The 17,723-nt window shown below is 40.5% G+C and overlaps 1 protein-coding gene across 6 annotated transcripts in view; it reads right to left on the reverse strand.

The window, feature by feature from the left end:
• Positions 1-225: 225 nt before the first annotated feature.
• Positions 226-17,723, reverse strand: part of LOC139748579 (uncharacterized) — an 84,249-nt gene continuing 66,751 nt past the window's right edge. For all 6 annotated transcript variants that reach the window (XM_071661622.1, XM_071661624.1, XM_071661625.1 and 3 more), the window contains 4 exons: positions 16,027-16,119; positions 15,853-15,913; positions 3,389-3,468; positions 226-429 (listed from right to left, as the gene is read on the reverse strand). In XM_071661622.1, the coding sequence (XP_071517723.1) occupies positions 347-429; positions 3,389-3,468; positions 15,853-15,913; positions 16,027-16,119 (317 nt within the window). In that variant the 3' untranslated portion in view covers positions 226-346. The remainder of the gene's footprint in view (positions 430-3,388; positions 3,469-15,852; positions 15,914-16,026; positions 16,120-17,723) is intronic.

A 17,723-nucleotide genomic window follows, 5' to 3' on the forward strand; every position in this document is an offset into this window, starting at 1 on the left:
TGATGTTGGGAGCCCAGGATGAGAGAGATGATTACATCATTTTTGTGACAATCTTTGACTGGTGGATCACAGGTATGAAATAAGCTAGCTGCTGCTACCTGGTTGGGAGGAGAGTGACATGTGGGGAAGCCAATGTTTCCTCACTAGAAAGACATGAGTACCTGAAGGTGCTACAGTAAACTTGTTCTTCCTAAAAAACCTCTCATGGATAAAGAAAAGAATACAGAAGATATATCTTTTTAAATGACATGAAGCGAAAAGTCTGCCCTATTCTGACACCCATTCCAGTGCCTGTTACAGAGGCTCTACAGGTGAAATTCTATCATGATACATTGTTGCAAGCACATCAAAACTTGCAAGAAAGTCTGGTGAAGGTGTATCTTGTAAAATCTTCTGTTTGGGCCTCATCCTCTTCCTCTTCCTCCTCCTCTGAAAATGGAGAAAAACAAAACTACAATTTACAAAAAAACATCCATGGCAGTGCATTCATTCCCTGCATAACTGTAGCTTGTTCACAAAATTTTGATATACCCTAACCTATATATCAGGAAATTAATTAATTTACTGGAATGATAAGATCCATTATAATGGAATTTCTCATTTTCAATTATCTACATATTTTGTCTTGGCACTGAGCTGACCTTCTAGTATGATTAGATAATTGCTTTACCTAGATCTGGATTGGATCTAGATACAGATTAATTTTTAGTACAGTCTCTGTTTTCAAATCCTTAAGTGGGGCTTGTAGTAACCATTTTGTATGAGGTTAACAATCTTCACATACTCCAGGGAACTCCCAGCTGACAGGCTATCTGGTGTGCACCAGTCTTCACATCCTGAAAATCTGCTTCCTGCAGATCTCTAAGTATCATGTAATCTGCAGTCCTCAGATTTTCCTGCAGATCTCTAAGTATCAAGTAATCTGCAGTCCTCATATTTTCCTATCATAAAAAGGAGCTGAAATCTCTAAGTATCAAGTAATCTGCTGTCCAGATTTTCCTGTTATAAAAAAGGGTCTAGTATGAATACCATCTGGGAAAACAGAATTTTACAACTTTACATAGGTTTTTTGGCACAAGCATGCTTCATACCCTTAGGTGGGGCAAAAAGCAGGCCAACTTGGTGTGAGTCAATTATCTGAAGCAAGATGGACACTCATGGCCAAAATTTTCCCTGAGAAGGAAGGAACTTAAGGCTATAACAAGAATATAATAAGAGTATATGGTGTAGGAGGTAAGTTGCTAGAAGCAGTGAAAAGTTTTTACCATGGATGTAAGGCATGTGCACAAGTAAGAAGGGAGGAAAATGATTGGTTCCCAGTGAATGTCGGTTTGTGGCAGGAGGGAGTGATGTCTCCATGATTGTTTAATTTGTTTATGGATGGGGTTGTTAGAGAGGTGAATGCAAGAGTTTTGGAGAGAGGGGCAAGTATGTAGTCAGTTAAGGATGAGAGGGCTTGGGAAGCAAGTAAGTTGTTGTTCGCTGATGATACAGTGCTGGTGGATGATTCGGGTAAGAAACTGCAGAGGTTGGTGACTGAGTTTGGTAAAGTGGGTGAAAAAAGAAAGATGAGAGTAAATGTGAAGAAGTTGAGAGTAAATGTGAATGAAAGCAACATTATTAGGTTCAGTAGGGTTGAGGGACAAGTTAATTGGGAGGTAGAAAGGGAGCTGTGGTTTCGGTGCATTACACATGACAGATAGAGACTAAGTGTGAATGAATGTGGCCCTTTTTGTCTGTTCCTGTCACTGCCTTGCTGGAGGGGGGGATGCTATCTCGTGTGTGGTGGGGTGGCGACAGGAATGGATGAGGGCAGCAAGTATGGATATGTACATGTGTATATATGTGTATGTCTGTGTATGTATATGTAAGTATACGCTGAAATGTATGTATGTAAATATGCGTGTGTAGGCATTTATGTATATACATGTGCATGTGGGTGGGTTAGGCCATTCCTTGTCTGTTTCCTTGCGCTACCTCGCAAATGTGGGAGACAGCGATTAAGTATAACAAATACAAATAAATATATTACAATAATAAGAAATATTAAATTGTCCCTTTCACACTACCAGTACGCATAAGTGCAAGGAGACTGAATGGTTGGTACATGTTGGTAAGATACTGAGAGTGTTTTTCTTTGGAAATATTATAGCTCCTTACTTAAACTGTTACCTATGTTTTACAATACCCCGTAATTATATAAAGAGAAATGTAGGTGCACTTCCTACATAATTTCCTCCACAAGTAAGGTAAGAAGAAACACTTCCTATAAAAGCTTTTGTCCTTATGTAATCCCACAAAAATTACCCTTGGTCACTTATTTCTTTGCATTTCTCATGTTAGGCTTCTTCAGTATCCTCACAAATTGATATGATATATGATATGATACATCCAAATTCTACATATTTTCAATGAAGTCACCATATATGCAAAGTCTACAGGTTGACTTCTGTGCACCTATAATTACTGTAGGAATACTGGAGTGGAATTTTTTTGTACAGTCCACAAGCAATGGAAAAGACCTCAATAGCCTGCTAATGATGAAGAAAGTTGACTGATTATTCAAACAGAGGTGGGGAAAGTGAGTACATCAATTGTTGCTGACTGAAGTACTCTAGGAGCACTCTTTCTTTTCCCCCATGTCGGAGGCTTCTGTCAAGGACAAAAGTCCACATCATAGCTGGACCTTAACTGAAATATAGAGCAGTTAATGAAAATGTAAAAAAAAGATACAAGGGGAAACTATTTAAAATTTTTGGAAGAAATGAAAAAACTGTCTTTTAAAATGTGCCAGGTCATAGTTATTGGGACAGACATGAGACAGTAGAGAATTCCAAAGATTTGAGGTGTACGGAAAGAAACAGTTATCAAAACAGATCATCCTTGAGTTGCCATCAGCCACACAGTAATCATACAATACAGCAGCTTGCCAAGTACTGCGTGCATGGTCTAGCTAGTTGTGGGGGCTCAAAAGCAGCCAGCTCTTGGGAGCAAAAACCAAAGAGGGAAAGTGAACCAACACTGTTGAACGGGCCGAGTCAAGTTTTGAAATTAGTCTTGGAAATTTATAAGTGGAACTGCTTTCAACTCAAGTTTGTCAAGTAAGGATGCAGAGCTACAGCCATCCCAGATGTAAGAGCACAAATTATTCAGAAAAAAAGAATTTTGACACGTAAACAGGACTCTCAGTTTTTTTTTGTTGGTTTCCATTTTCTAAGTAAATCCTTTGTTCTCAGCAGCTGTTTAAGGGCTAAGAAGTAGTTTAAGCATGAAGACTAGTATGCAGTATGACAAACTTGCATTGCTTGCATGTCTGTCCAGTTCTTTGGCCTTGATGACAATGAAAACTCATCTTCACAAAAAGAGGGAAACATAAATGTGCACTTACCATTATCTTGATCTGAGAGGAAGTAATTGAGGCTGGGTGGTTGGCTGTTGGATTTTACAGGTGGTGGCTTCATTCTGAGCCTGGGAATATAAATCTTCAATCATTATCACTTGCAAACTCTTTCACATACACCAGTTAACTTTATGCAAAACCAGCTATTGCTTGCACCTCAAAAAGGCATCTGAGAATGTCATCTGAACTGTACCTTATCTTGAATTAGTTTAAATTTCAAAGATTTTCACATAATTATTGCAGATGGATTTATGGGATGAAGCCTAAATTCATTATTCCTAAATAAGTTATTACTGTTTGTTTATTTTCCAGGTGGTGGTTTCACTCTGAGCCTGAGAATATAAATCTTCAATCATTAGCACTTGCATACTCTTTCATATACACCAGTTAACTCTATGCAAAACGAGCTATTGCTTGCACCTCAAAAAGGCATCTGAAAATGTCATCTGAACTGTGCCTTATCTTGGATTGTTTAAACCTTAAAGATTTTCATAGAAAATCATTGCAAATGGACTTATGGGATGAAGCTTAAATTCATTATTCCAAAATAAGTTATTACTGTTTGTTTATTTAGTAAAGACTATGCAGAGGTCAAAAGAAGATTTTTCAAATCACATGTACATCTTAAAGATTTATACAAGTAAAGGATGTGTTGGAATGTGTTGGAAATGAGATGTTTGAGGACAATATGTGGTGTGAGGTGGTTTGATCGAGTAAGTATTGAAAGGGTGAGAGAGATGTGTGGTAATAAAAAGAGTGTGGATGATAGAGAAGAAGAGGGTGTATTGAAGTGATCTGGTCACATGGAGAGAAAGAGTGAGGAAAGACTGACAAAGAGGATATATGAGTCAGAGGTGGAGGAAACAAGGAAAAGTGGGAGACCAAGTTGGAGGTGGAAGGATGGAGTGATAAAGATTTTGAGCGATCGGGGCCTGAACATACAGGAGGGTGAAAGGCGTGCAAGGAATAGAGTGAACTGGAACGATATGGTACACCAGGGTCAACGTGCTGTTAATGGATTGAACCAGGACATGTGAAGCGTCTGGTGTAAACCATGGAGAGTTTGGTGGGGCCTGGATGTGGAAAGGGAGCTGTGGTTTTGGTGCATTACACATGACAGCTAGAGTCTGACTGTGGACGAATGTGGCCTTTGTTGCCCTTTCCTAGTGCTACCCCGTGCGCATGTGGGGGGAGGAGGGTGTTTTTTCATGTGTGGCAGGGTGGCGGCGGAATGGATGAAGACAGCATGTATAAATATGTTTTTTTTTTTTTTTTTTTTTTTATACTTTGTCGCTGTCTCCCGCGTTTGCGAGGTAGCGCAAGGAAACAGACGAAAGAAATGGCCCAACCCCCCCCCCCCATACACATGTACATACACACGTCCACACACGCAAATATACATACCTACACAGCTTTCCATGGTTTACCCCAGACGCTTCACATGCCTTGATTCAATCCACTGACAGCACGTCAACCCCTGTATACCACATCGCTCCAATTCACTCTATTCCTTGCCCTCCTTTCACCCTCCTGCATGTTCAGGCCCCGATCACACAAAATCTTTTTCACTCCATCTTTCCACCTCCAATTTGGTCTCCCTCTTCTCCTCGTTCCCTCCACCTCCGACACATATATCCTCTTGGTCAATCTTTCCTCACTCATTCTCTCCATGTGCCCAAACCACTTCAAAACACCCTCTTCTGCTCTCTCAACCACGCTCTTTTTATTTCCACACATCTCTCTTACCCTTACGTTACTTACTCGATCAAACCACCTCACACCACACATTGTCCTCAAACATCTCATTTCCAGCACATCCATCCTCCTGCGCACAACTCTATCCATAGCCCACGCCTCGCAACCATACAACATTGTTGGAACCACTATTCCTTCAAACATACCCATTTTTGCTTTCCGAGATAATGTTCTCGACTTCCACACATTTTTCAAGGCTCCCAAAATTTTCGCCCCCTCCCCCACCCTATGATCCACTTCCGCTTCCATGGTTCCATCCGCTGCCAGATCCACTCCCAGATATCTAAAACACTTCACTTCCTCCAGTTTTTCTCCATTCAAACTCACCTCCCAATTGACTTGACCCTCAACCCTACTGTACCTAATAACCTTGCTCTTATTCACATTTACTCTTAACTTTCTTCTTCCACACACTTTACCAAACTCAGTCACCAGCTTCTGCAGTTTCTCACATGAATCAGCCACCAGCGCTGTATCATCAGCGAACAACAACTGACTCACTTCCCAAGCTCTCTCATCCCCAACAGACTTCATACTTGCCCCTCTTTCCAGGACTCTTGCATTTACCTCCCTAACAACCCCATCCATAAACAAATTAAACAACCATGGAGACATCACACACCCCTGCCGCAAACCTACATTCACTGAGAACCAATCACTTTCCTCTCTTCCTACACGTACACATGCCTTACATCCTCGATAAAAACTTTTCACTGCTTCTAACAACTTGCCTCCCACACCATATATTCTTAATACCTTCCACAGAGCATCTCTATCAACTCTATCATATGCCTTCTCCAGATCCATAAATGCTACATACAAATCCATTTGCTTTTCTAAGTATTTCTCACATACATTCTTCAAAGCAAACACCTGATCCACACATCCTCTACCACTTCTGAAACCGCACTGCTCTTCCCCAATCTGATGCTCTGTACATGCCTTCACCCTCTCAATCAATACCCTCCCATATAATTTACCAGGAATACTCAACAAACTTATACCTCTGTAATTTGAACACTCACTCTTATCCCCTTTGCCTTTGTACAATGGCACTATGCACGCATTCCGCCAATCCTCAGGCACCTCACCATGAGTCATACATACATTAAATAACCTTACCAACCAGTCAACAATACAGTCACCCCCTTTTTTAATAAATTCCACTGCAATACCATCCAAACCTGCTGCCTTGCCGGCTTTCATCTTTCGCAAAGCTTTTACTACCTCTTCTCTGTTTACCAAATCATTTTCCCTAACCCTCTCACTTTGCACACCACCTCGACCAAAACACCCTATATCTGCCACTCTGTCATCAGACACATTCAACAAACCTTCAAAATACTCATTCCATCTCCTTCTCACATCACCACTACTTGTTATCACCTCCCCATTTACGCCCTTCACTGAAGGGCATGTGTATATATGTATATATGTATATGTCTGTGTATGTACATGTATTTATACATTGAGAAGTATAGGTATGTATATGTGCATGTGTGGGTGTTTATGTATATACATGTGTATGTGGGTGGGATGGGCCATTCTTTTGTCTGTTTCCTTGAGCTACCTCGCTAATGCGGGAAACAGCGACAAAGTATAATAATAATAATAATAATAATAATATTAATAATAATTTATTTATTCATTCATTTATTATACTTTGTCGCTGTCTCCCGCGTTAGCGAGGCAGCACAAGGAAACAGACGAAAGAATGGCCCAACCCACCCACATACACATGTATATACATACACGTCCACACACGCACATATACATAATAATTATAATAATAATAATAATAATAATAATAATTTATCCCTGGGGATAGGGGATTAAGAATACTTCCCACGTATTCCCTGCGTGTCGTAGAAGGCGACTAAAAGGGGAGGGAGCGGGGGGCTGGAAATCCTCCCCTCTCGTTTTTTTTTTAATTTTCCAAAAGAAGGAGCAGAGGGGGCCAGGTGAGGATGTTCCAAAAATGGCCCAGTCCTCTGTTCTTAACGCTACCTCGCTAACGCGGGAAATGGCGAATAGTTTAAAAGAAAGAAAATAATAATAATAATAATAATAATAATAATAATAATTTTGAGTGCGAGATATACATAAGTATACTTACGTAAGTAGGAGAGATGGCCAGAGAGCGTTATTGGATTACGTGTTAATTGACAGGCGTGCGAAAGAGAGACTTTTGGATGTTAATGTGCTGAGAGGTGCAACTGGAGGGATGTCTGATCATTATCTTGTGGAGGCTAAGGTGAAGATTTGTATGGGTTTTCAGAAAAGAAGAGTGAATGTTGGGGTGAAGAGGGTGGTGAGAGTAAGTGAGCTTGAGAAGGAGACCTGTGTGAGGAAGTACCAGGAGAGACTGAGTACAGAATGGAAAAAGGTGAGAACAATGGAAGTAAGGGGAGTGGGGGAGGAATGGGATGTATTTAGGGAATCAGTGAGGGATTGCGCAAAAGATGCTTGTGGCATGAGAAGAGTGGGAGGTGGGTTGATTAGAAAGGGTAGTGAGTGGTGGGATGAAGAAGTAAGAGTATTAGTGAAAGAGAAGAGAGAGGCATTTGGACGATTTTTGCAGGGAAAAAATGCAATTGAGTGGGAGATGTATAAAAGAAAGAGACAGGAGGTCAAGAGAAAGGTGCAAGAGGTGAAAAAAAGGGCAAATGAGAGTTGGGGTGAGAGAGTATCATTAAATTTTAGGGAGAATAAAAAGATGTTCTGGAAGGAGGTAAATAAAGTGCGTAAGACAAGGGAGCAAATGGGAACTTCAGTGAAGGGCGCAAATGGGGAGGTGATAACAAGTAGTGGTGATGTGAGAAGGAGATGGAGTGAGTATTTTGAAGGTTTGTTGAATGTGCTTGATGATAGAGTGGCAGATATAGGGTGTCTTGGTCGAGGTGGTGTGCAAAGTGAGAGGGTTAGGGAAAATGATTTGGTAAACAGAGAAGAGGTAGTGAAAGCTTTGCGGAAGATGAAAGCCGGCAAGGCAGCAGGTTTGGATGGTATTGCAGTGGAATTTATTAAAAAAGGGGGTGACTGTATTGTTGACTGGTTGGTAAGGTTATTTAATGTATGTATGACTCATGGTGAGGTGCCTGAGGATTGGCGGAATGCGTGCATAGTGCCATTGTACAAAGGCAAAGGGGATAAGAGTGAGTGCTCAAATTACAGAGGTATAAGTTTGTTGAGTATTCCTGGTAAATTATATGGGAGGGTATTGATTGAGAGGGTGAAGGCATGTACAGAGCATCAGATTGGGGAAGAGCAGTGTGGTTTCAGAAGTGGTAGAGGATGTGTGGATCAGGTGTTCGCTTTGAAGAATGTATGTGAGAAATACTTAGAAAAGCAAATGGATTTGTATGTAGCATTTATGGATCTGGAGAAGGCATATGATAGAGTTGATAGTGATGCTCTGTGGAAGGTATTAAGAATATATGGTGTGGGAGGAAAGTTGTTAGAAGCAGTGAAAAGTTTTTATCGAGGATGTAAGGCATGTGTACGTGTAGGAAGAGAGGAAAGTGATTGGTTCTCAGTGAATGTAGGTTTGCGGCAGGGGTGTGTGATGTCTCCATGGTTGTTTAATTTGTTTATGGATGGGGTTGTTAGGGAGGTAAATGCAAGAGTTTTGGAAAGAGGGGAAAGTATGAAGTCTGTTGGGGATGAGAGAGCTTGGGAAGTGAGTCAGTTGTTGTTCGCTGATGATACAGCGCTGGTGGCTGATTCATGTGAGAAACTGCAGAAGCTGGTGACTGAGTTTGGTAAAGTGTGTGGAAGAAGAAAGTTAAGAGTAAATGTGAATAAGAGCAAGGTTATTAGGTACAGTAGGGTTGAGGGTCAAGTCAATTGGGAGGTGAGTTTGAATGGAGAAAAACTGGAGGAAGTAAAGTGTTTTAGATATCTGGGAGTGGATCTGGCAGCGGATGGAACCATGGAAGCGGAAGTGGATCATAGGGTGGGGGAGGGGGCGAAAATTCTGGGGGCCTTGAAGAATGTGTGGAAGTCGAGAACATTATCTCGGAAAGCAAAAATGGGTATGTTTGAAGGAATAGTGGTTCCAACAATGTTGTATGGTTGCGAGGCGTGGGCTATGGATAGAGTTGTGCGCAGGAGGATGGATGTGCTGGAAATGAGATGTTTGAGGACAATGTGTGGTGTGAGGTGGTTTGATCGAGTGAGTAACGTAAGGGTAAGAGAGATGTGTGGAAATAAAAAGAGCGTGGTTGAGAGAACAGAAGAGGGTGTTTTGAAGTGGTTTGGGCACATGGAGAGGATGAGTGAGGAAAGATTGACCAAGAGGATATATGTGTCGGAGGTGGAGGGAACAAGGAGAAGAGGGAGACCAAATTGGAGGTGGAAAGATGGAATGAAAAAGATTTTGTGTGATCGGGGCCTGAACATGCAGGAGGGTGAAAGGAGGGCAAGGAATAGAGTGAATTGGAGCGATGTGGAATACCGGGGTTGACGTGCTGTCAGTGGATTGAATCAAGGCATGTGAAGCGTCTGGGGTAAGCCATGGAAAGCTGTGTAGGTATGTATATTTGCGTGTGTGGACGTATGTATATACATGTGTATGTGGGGGGTTGGGCCATTTCTTTCGTCTGTTTCCTTGCGCTACCTCGCAAACGCGGGAGACAGCGACAAAGTATAATAAATAAAATAAAATAATAATTTTGAAGGTTTGTTGAATGTGTTTGATGATAGAGTGGCAGATATAGGGTGTTTTGGTCGAGGTGGTGTGCAAAGTGAGAGGGTTAGGGATAATGATTTGGTAAACAGAGAAGAGGTAGTAAAAGCTTTGCAGAAGATGAAAGCCGGCAAGGCAGCAGGTTTGGATGGTATTGCAGTGGAATTTATTAAAAAAGGGGGTGACTGTATTGTTGACTGGTTGATAAGGTTATTTAATGTATGTATGATTCATGGTGAGGTGCCTGAGGATTGGCGGAATGCTTGCATAGTGCCATTGTACAAAGGCAAAGGGGATAAGAGTGCTCAAATTACAGAGGTATAAGTTTGTTGAGTATTCCTGGTAAATTATATGGGAGGGTATTGATTGAGAGGGTGAAGGCATGTACAGAGCATCAGATTGGGGAAGAGCAGTGTGGTTTCAGAAGTGGTAGAGGATGTGTGGATCAGGTGTTTGCTTTGAAGAATGTATGTGAGAAATACTTAGAAAAGCAAATGGATTTGTATGTAGCATTTATGGATCTGGAGAAGGCATATGATAGAGTTGATAGAGATGCTCTGTGGAAGGTATTAAGAATATATGGTGTGGGAGGAAAAGTTGTTAGAAGCAGTGAAAAGTTTTTATCGAGGATGTAAGGCATGTGTACGTGTAGGAAGAGAGGAGAGTGATTGGTTCTCAGTGAATGTAGGTTTGCGGCAGGGGTGTGTGATGTCTCCATGGTTGTTTAATTTGTTTATGGATGGGGTTGTTAGGGAGGTGAATGCAAGAGTTTTGGAAAGAGGGGCAAGTATGAAGTCTGTTGGGGATGAGAGGGCTTGGGAAGTGAGTCAGTTGTTGTTTGCTGATGATACAGCACTGGTGGCTGATTCATGTGAGAAACTGCAGAAGCTGGTGACTGAGTTTGGTAAAGTGTGTGAAAGAAGAAAGTTAAGAGTAAATGTGAATAAGAGCAAGGTTATTAGGTACAGTAGGGTTGAGGGTCAAGTCAATTGGGAGGTAAGTTTGAATGGAGAAAAACTGGAGGAAGTAAAGTGTTTTAGATATCTGGGAGTGGATCTGGAAGCGGATGGAACCATGGAAGCGCGAGTGAATCATAGGGTGGGGGAGGGGGCGAAAATCCTGGGAGCGTTGAAGAATGTGTGGAAGTCAAGAACATTATCTCGGAAAGCAAAAATGGGTATGTTTGAAGGAATAGTGGTTCCAACAATGTTGTATGGTTGCGAGGCGTGGGCTATGGATAGAGTTGTGTGCAGGAGGGTGGATGTGCTGGAAATGAGATGTTTGAGGACAATGTGTGGTGTGAGGTGGTTTGATCGAGTAAGTAATGTAAGGGTAAGAGAGATGTGTGGAAATAAAAAGAGCGTGGTTGAGAGAGCAGAAGAGGGTGTTTTGAAATGGTTTGGGCACATGGAGAGAATGAGTGAGGAAAGATTGACCAAGAGGATATATGTGTCGGAGGTGGAGGGAACGAGGAGAAGTGGGAGACCAAATTGGAGGTGGAAAGATGGAGTGAAAAAGATTTTGAGTGATCAGGGCCTGAACATGCAAGAGGGTGAAAGGCGGGCAAGGAATAGAGTGAATTGGATTGATGTGGTATACCGGGGTTGACGTGCTGTCAGTGGATTGAATCAGGGCATGTGAAGCGTCTGGGGTAAATCATGGAAAGTTTTGTGGGGCCAGGATGTGGAAAGGGGGCTGTGGTTTCGGGCATTATTGCATGAGAGCTAGAGACTGAGTGTGAACGAATGGGGCCTTTGTTGTCTTTTCCTAGCGCTACCTCGCACACATGAGGGGGGAGGGGGATGGTATTCCATGTGTGGCGAGGTGGTGATGGGAATGAATAAAGGCAGACAGTGTGAATTGTGTGCATGGGTTTATATGTTTGTGTCTGCGTGTGTATATATATGTGTACATTGAGATGTATAGGTATGTATTAGGTATGTATATTTGCGTGTGTGGACGTGTATGTATATACATGTGTATGGGGGTGGGTTGGGCCATTTCTTTCGTGTTTCCTTGTGCTACCTCGCAAACGCGGGAGACAGAGACAAAGCAAAATAAATAAAAATAATATAATAATATAATAATATAATAATGTATGTGAGAAATACTTAGAAAAGCAAATGGATTTGTATGTAGCATTTATGGATCTGGAGAAGGCATATGATAGAGTTGATAGAGATGCTCTGTGGAAGGTATTAAGAATATATGGTGTGGGAGGAAAGTTGTTAGAAGCAGTGAAAAGTTTTTATCGAGGATGTAAGGCATGTGTACGTGTAGGAAGAGAGGAAAGTGATTGGTTTTCAGTGAATGTAGGTTTGCGGCAGGGGTGTGTGATGTCTCCATGGTTGTTTAATTTGTTTATGGATGGGGTTGTTAGGGAGGTAAATGCAAGAGTTTTGGAAAGAGGGGCAAGTATGAAGTCTGTTGGGGATGAGAGAGCTTGGGAAGTGAGTCAGTTGTTGTTCGCTGATGATACAGCGCTGGTGGCTGATTCATGTGAGAAACTGCAGAAGCTGGTGACTGAGTTTGGTAAAGTGTGTGGAAGAAGAAAGTTAAGAGTAAATGTGAATAAGAGCAAGGTTATTAGGTACAGTAGGGTTGAGGGTCAAGTCAATTGGGAGGTGAGTTTGAATGGAGAAAAACTGGAGGAAGTGAAGTGTTTTAGATATCTGGGAGTGGATCTGGCAGCGGATGGAACCATGGAAGCGGAAGTGGATCATAGGGTGGGGGAGGGGGCGAAAATTCTGGGGGCCTTGAAGAATGTGTGGAAGTCGAGAACATTATCTCGGAAAACAAAAATGGGTATGTTTGAAGGAGTAGTGGTTCCAACAATGTTGTATGGTTGCGAGGCGTGGGCTATGGATAGAGTTGTGCGCAGGAGGATGGATGTGCTGGAAATGAGATGTTTGAGGACAATGTGTGGTGTGAGGTGGTTTGATCGAGTGAGTAACGTAAGGGTAAGAGAGATGTGTGGAAATAAAAAGAGCGTGGTTGAGAGAGCAGAAGAGGGTGTTTTGAAGTGGTTTGGGCACATGGAGAGAATGAGTGAGGAAAGATTGACCAAGAGGATATATGTGTCGGAGGTGGAGGGAACGAGGAGAAGAGGGAGACCAAATTGGAGGTGGAAAGATGGAGTGAAAAAGATTTTGTGTGATCGGGGCCTGAACATGCAGGAGGGTGAAAGGAGGGCAAGGAATAGAGTGAATTGGAGTGATGTGGTATACCGGGGTTGACGTGCTGTCAGTGGATTGAATCAAGGCATGTGAAGCGTCTGGGGTAAACCATGGAAAGCTGTGTAGGTATGTATATTTGCGTGTGTGGACGTATGTATATACATGTGTATGGGGGTGGGTTGGGCCATTTCTTTCGTCTGTTTCCTTGCGCTACCTCGCAAACGCGGGAGACAGCGACAAAGTATAATAATAAAAAAAAATAATAATATAATAATAATAATAATAGTAAGTAAAGTTGTTATGGCTGCACATCAGTAAACCTCAGTCATCTAAATCTGCATGGAAGAAGGTATAGTCAAATAGATGATATTCAGTATTTTTGAATGCGGTGAATTCTTAGAGGATCTTGGCTGCCTTCCAAGCCACATTTATACCAATATCACTTGGAATAAATCTTCACAATGAACTGATAGTAGCCAGACCCTAACTAATTATCATTTAACATACACTAATGAATAACATAAGGCACAAATTCACTTAGTAATCTCCTTTCCTGATCATCAGTCTCTTTTTCACTTTCTGAGCACAAAATCATGGCTGTGAATAGTTCTCTGATGGATCCATGCAAGTGCATAAATCTACAGATGTTTCTTGCTTCTTTCATATGAAAACTCATTGGTAATGTAGCTCATATTGCTCTGATAGTCTATGGCTAGAAGACAGACTCTATGAAGTTAAGAATCAACTTACATAAGAATGGCATAAGACAGTTGTGGTTTTCTAGGATTCTGTTGAATTTTGATGGGTGAATGGATAATAGTGGGCACACAGCTCTACTTCAGTAGCAGTAATCATAGCAACAGCAGTAGGTGGCACCTACTTGTACTGCCACTATTCTGTAGTAGCAGCAATGGGTGGCTGACAAACACTGACCAGGGAAGTACTAACACCTGGGTTTCAGGAAGGATAATGGTGGTGGTACAGTTAACCAGCGCTGAGGCATTTGTTACAAACTCCCTTTTAGGCCCACACCAGTGTCCTTTTTCCTTGCCTCATTCACATGTGGGTTGTTAGCATTCAATCCCAACCCCCACCCTCCTTTTCTCCTCCACAACACTTACAACACATAATTCACTCCCATCTTTATTCATTTTTCTATTTTTCTTACTTTTCATTATCTCAAAACATTGCAGTGCAATCATCAATTAAGAGCAATACCACTAGTCAAGAAGGATTTAGTAGATTCCAGGGTCCACTTGACCACCATCATATGACTGGGATCCATGCCATTCCCATAGTTTCAGCTAACAGAACTGGTTCTTTCTCTTTCCCTTTCTGCAACATCTGCAGTCTTAATTCTAACTCTCCTTCTGTTGAACACTACCTGTTTGCTCCTCCCATGACCTGAAATCTTATTGTCCAAAGTTGTTTCTCCTTTGCACCATCAGATCTCCAACTATAATCTTATCATTTCTACTCTAATGTTGGAGTTTGAGCCTACAGTAGCACAAAGACAACAACTGCAAGCTACCCAGCTCTTGGATTCCATGGTGAAACTATATAAGCTTAATGTGGAATCTTAAATCTAGGGACAGAGAATATAAATTTCATTTTGAAGTTTTCTTTATAAACAATGTTCATTCCACTGATATCAATCCCCAGATGCTTTTTGTGTTTAGTCATGGAGAATATTTTGGCAAGGTCTTGGTGGGTACATATGATAGCAGTCCTTCATTCTTGAAGAAAGGATGTTATTAAGTATCTTTATATTCAACATTTAATAATTTGAAGATTCAAAATGAGGATTTCTAGCTTTTTCTTTTCTAATCCAAATCTCTATACTTGTTTGAAGGTTACTTGAGGATTCCCACATTCCAGTTCATCTACGAAGTGGTAATTTTGTCTGACCATTAAACACTGTCATCCTTAATTAATCATATAACTCCAGGAACCCCTTAACAATGTTCCTGGAGTTTTAAGGCAGTACTACAATCAGTGCCAGGAAAATAACAGACTCCTTTGACTCCTTTTCCATTGACCATGATACAGCCTCCCCTATGCAATTTTCATTCACAGTATAACCCTGTGTAGGCAAAGGTCTGGTAACAACCTACTGTCCTTCACTGAGTGAATCAATTCATTGAGTCCAACACATTATATACTTGATTTACTAACATAATGATAAAGGCTTATACACTTATAATGGTGCATAATTTTTTCTATCTGGTTGAGACAAACATGCATGAAAAGATATCATGAAAATGTATTATGTTCTAATGCTCTCAGAAGGGCATTACTGAACTATATCTAAATAAGTACACTTTAAAAGCAGAATTCAGTGTGTTACTTGCTAGTTACTATCCCTGTATGTACAGCAAATGAAAACCACTGAACAAAAATTTGTGAAACTGAAAACTGCAATATTTTTCAGTCCAAGTCTCACTAATAATTGTGATACTACTGGACAAGGGTAAAATACTTTCACCCCTATCCCCAGAGATGATATCATTCTAATTATGCCCTTCTATACACAGTTTGTTTCACGTGATGACAGAATTTTCTTTCTTTTCTAACTCATATAAATTTCACTGGATTCATGACGTCTCACACTAAACATGTTTATGCGTGAGTACGTGTCAAAATGTGCTTTAAGAAAAAAATCCTTCAAAACATTGGTATAGTTTAAAGTTGTGTTTGTAAAAGAAAAAAGCATGGAACTGATATAAAGTACTTACAGTCATGTGGAATGCAGATAGAAAATCCCCATATAAGACTTCAAAGAAACAATTCAGGAGAACTTTTGGATATGCTAGACATAAATCAATGGTACCAACCTGCGTGCCATTGACCTGCGGTCTTCATCACTCATTGCATGAAAAGGGCTCTCTCCATTATCTGCAACACATCACAAACTTTCAAGTAATCAAAAGTTTTTTTTAATATCTAACATCCCATTATAAACAGGTGAGTATATATGTATACATGAGGATGTCCTCTGATTAACTCACATTCCAATGTTGTTGCAATGTCAACACTGATGGTGACATGGGTGCTTTCTCTCTGCATGCTGAACACCTCAGAAAGTGGAACTTGCTGCTGTCCTGGAAAAACAGCCATCATTATCAACAGCAGAAAGTGAGAAAACAAGTTGAAGTGCACTTTGTATATGGAGAAATAAAAGGGCTGAAAGCATGGGTTCAATTTCATATATTGATAAAAATTTTGGAAGACTTTCTACAAGTCTAAAATATAAATCTTTGTCACAATGTCTTACATAGATTACTTCCAATACAGCGTATATACAGTTTATGTAACATACATTAACTCTTCTTTTATATAAATACTGAGAAACAATGCAGATATGAATAAGAACTTACATAAATAAATTTATATAAATAAAAACTTTCCATTTGGTATAAAGCTTCCTTTCACTGTATCCAATCTTTAACAAATCTTTAACATTCTCATTAAGCTTCCTTTCACTGTGTTCAATCTTTAACACTTTATTAGGTTTTCTTTCACTCTACCCTATCATTATCACTTTCCTGAAGATAAACTATGTCAGGCATGAATCTAACCAAATATGGAGCTTGTCTATTTCTTATTGTAAGTCACAGACATCGGACTTTGCAAAGTTGGGTGTGGCCTCCAGAAAGGGCATCAAAACCACTAAAGTCTAGATAATCTAAATGAATGACTTAATAGCTGAAGGCACCACTCACTGATATCACATATGTGATGTTACAGGTTATATGCATGCTTCCTACCCAAAGTTACCTCACAGATAATGTTTATAAACTTCTCAGCTTATTAGGATGCTATTAAAATTGCAAAGGGTGAAAGATTAGTTATTCATCCATATCTAAGGGGGTTCAGTTGCATAGCCCCTTAAATCCATCATTATCTATAGATTTATCTTACTTCTCTCATGACTTCAGCCTCATCCACAAGTATATTCAAAGTTGAGAGTGATTTCTTAATCTGCTTGAAAAGATATACTCACTTTGTTACTATTTTCTGTATGCCTAATTCTTGGAAATGGCCATGAAGAGACAGAGGGGTGGCACAATAAACCATTACCAAAGTAAAGCGTAATTAACAGTGTCTGAGGAAGACAGTACTTGATAATGGGGTTAAAACACCATCCTCCCTATCCTTATTAGATGTATAAATGAGGCTTTGCATGCTCTGACCACCATCAATCATATGAACCTGGCAGATGATCATTCAAAAGGCCTTAAAACTAAGCAGTCATCTGCCCAGGTCTGTGATATTATAGTGCAGTGATGAAATGGCATGAGTCAGGTAGACACAACCATCATTTACAGACCATTGGCATCTCTGCCTTAGATCTTTAACAATTAGGAATCAAGATTTATTTTCTTCTTTAAGGAAAGAGGGGCGTGAGCAAAACATGCCGCAGTTAAGTTCATCTCAGGTGAAAAGAATTTAGGGTATAAGAAAAACAAAGAAATTAATCAGAGATCCTAAGGTGTATGATAACCTGAGTCTTAAATGTAGAAAGGTCACAGGAGGAGAGAAATTTCCAAATCAATCATTGTTTGTCCACAAAAGGAAAAAAATATTCCTTTATATTTTCATGTCTAATACAGACAAGTGTGAAAGGATCTGCTTTATTCATCAAGAGTGAAGTTGCAGTAAAAGACACCAATAAAACAGTGTGCTCACAGACTTAGGACTGTCA

Source organism: Panulirus ornatus, chromosome 5, assembly GCF_036320965.1.
Source record: "Panulirus ornatus isolate Po-2019 chromosome 5, ASM3632096v1, whole genome shotgun sequence".
In the NCBI taxonomy this organism is placed as follows: Eukaryota; Metazoa; Arthropoda; class Malacostraca; order Decapoda; family Palinuridae; genus Panulirus; species Panulirus ornatus.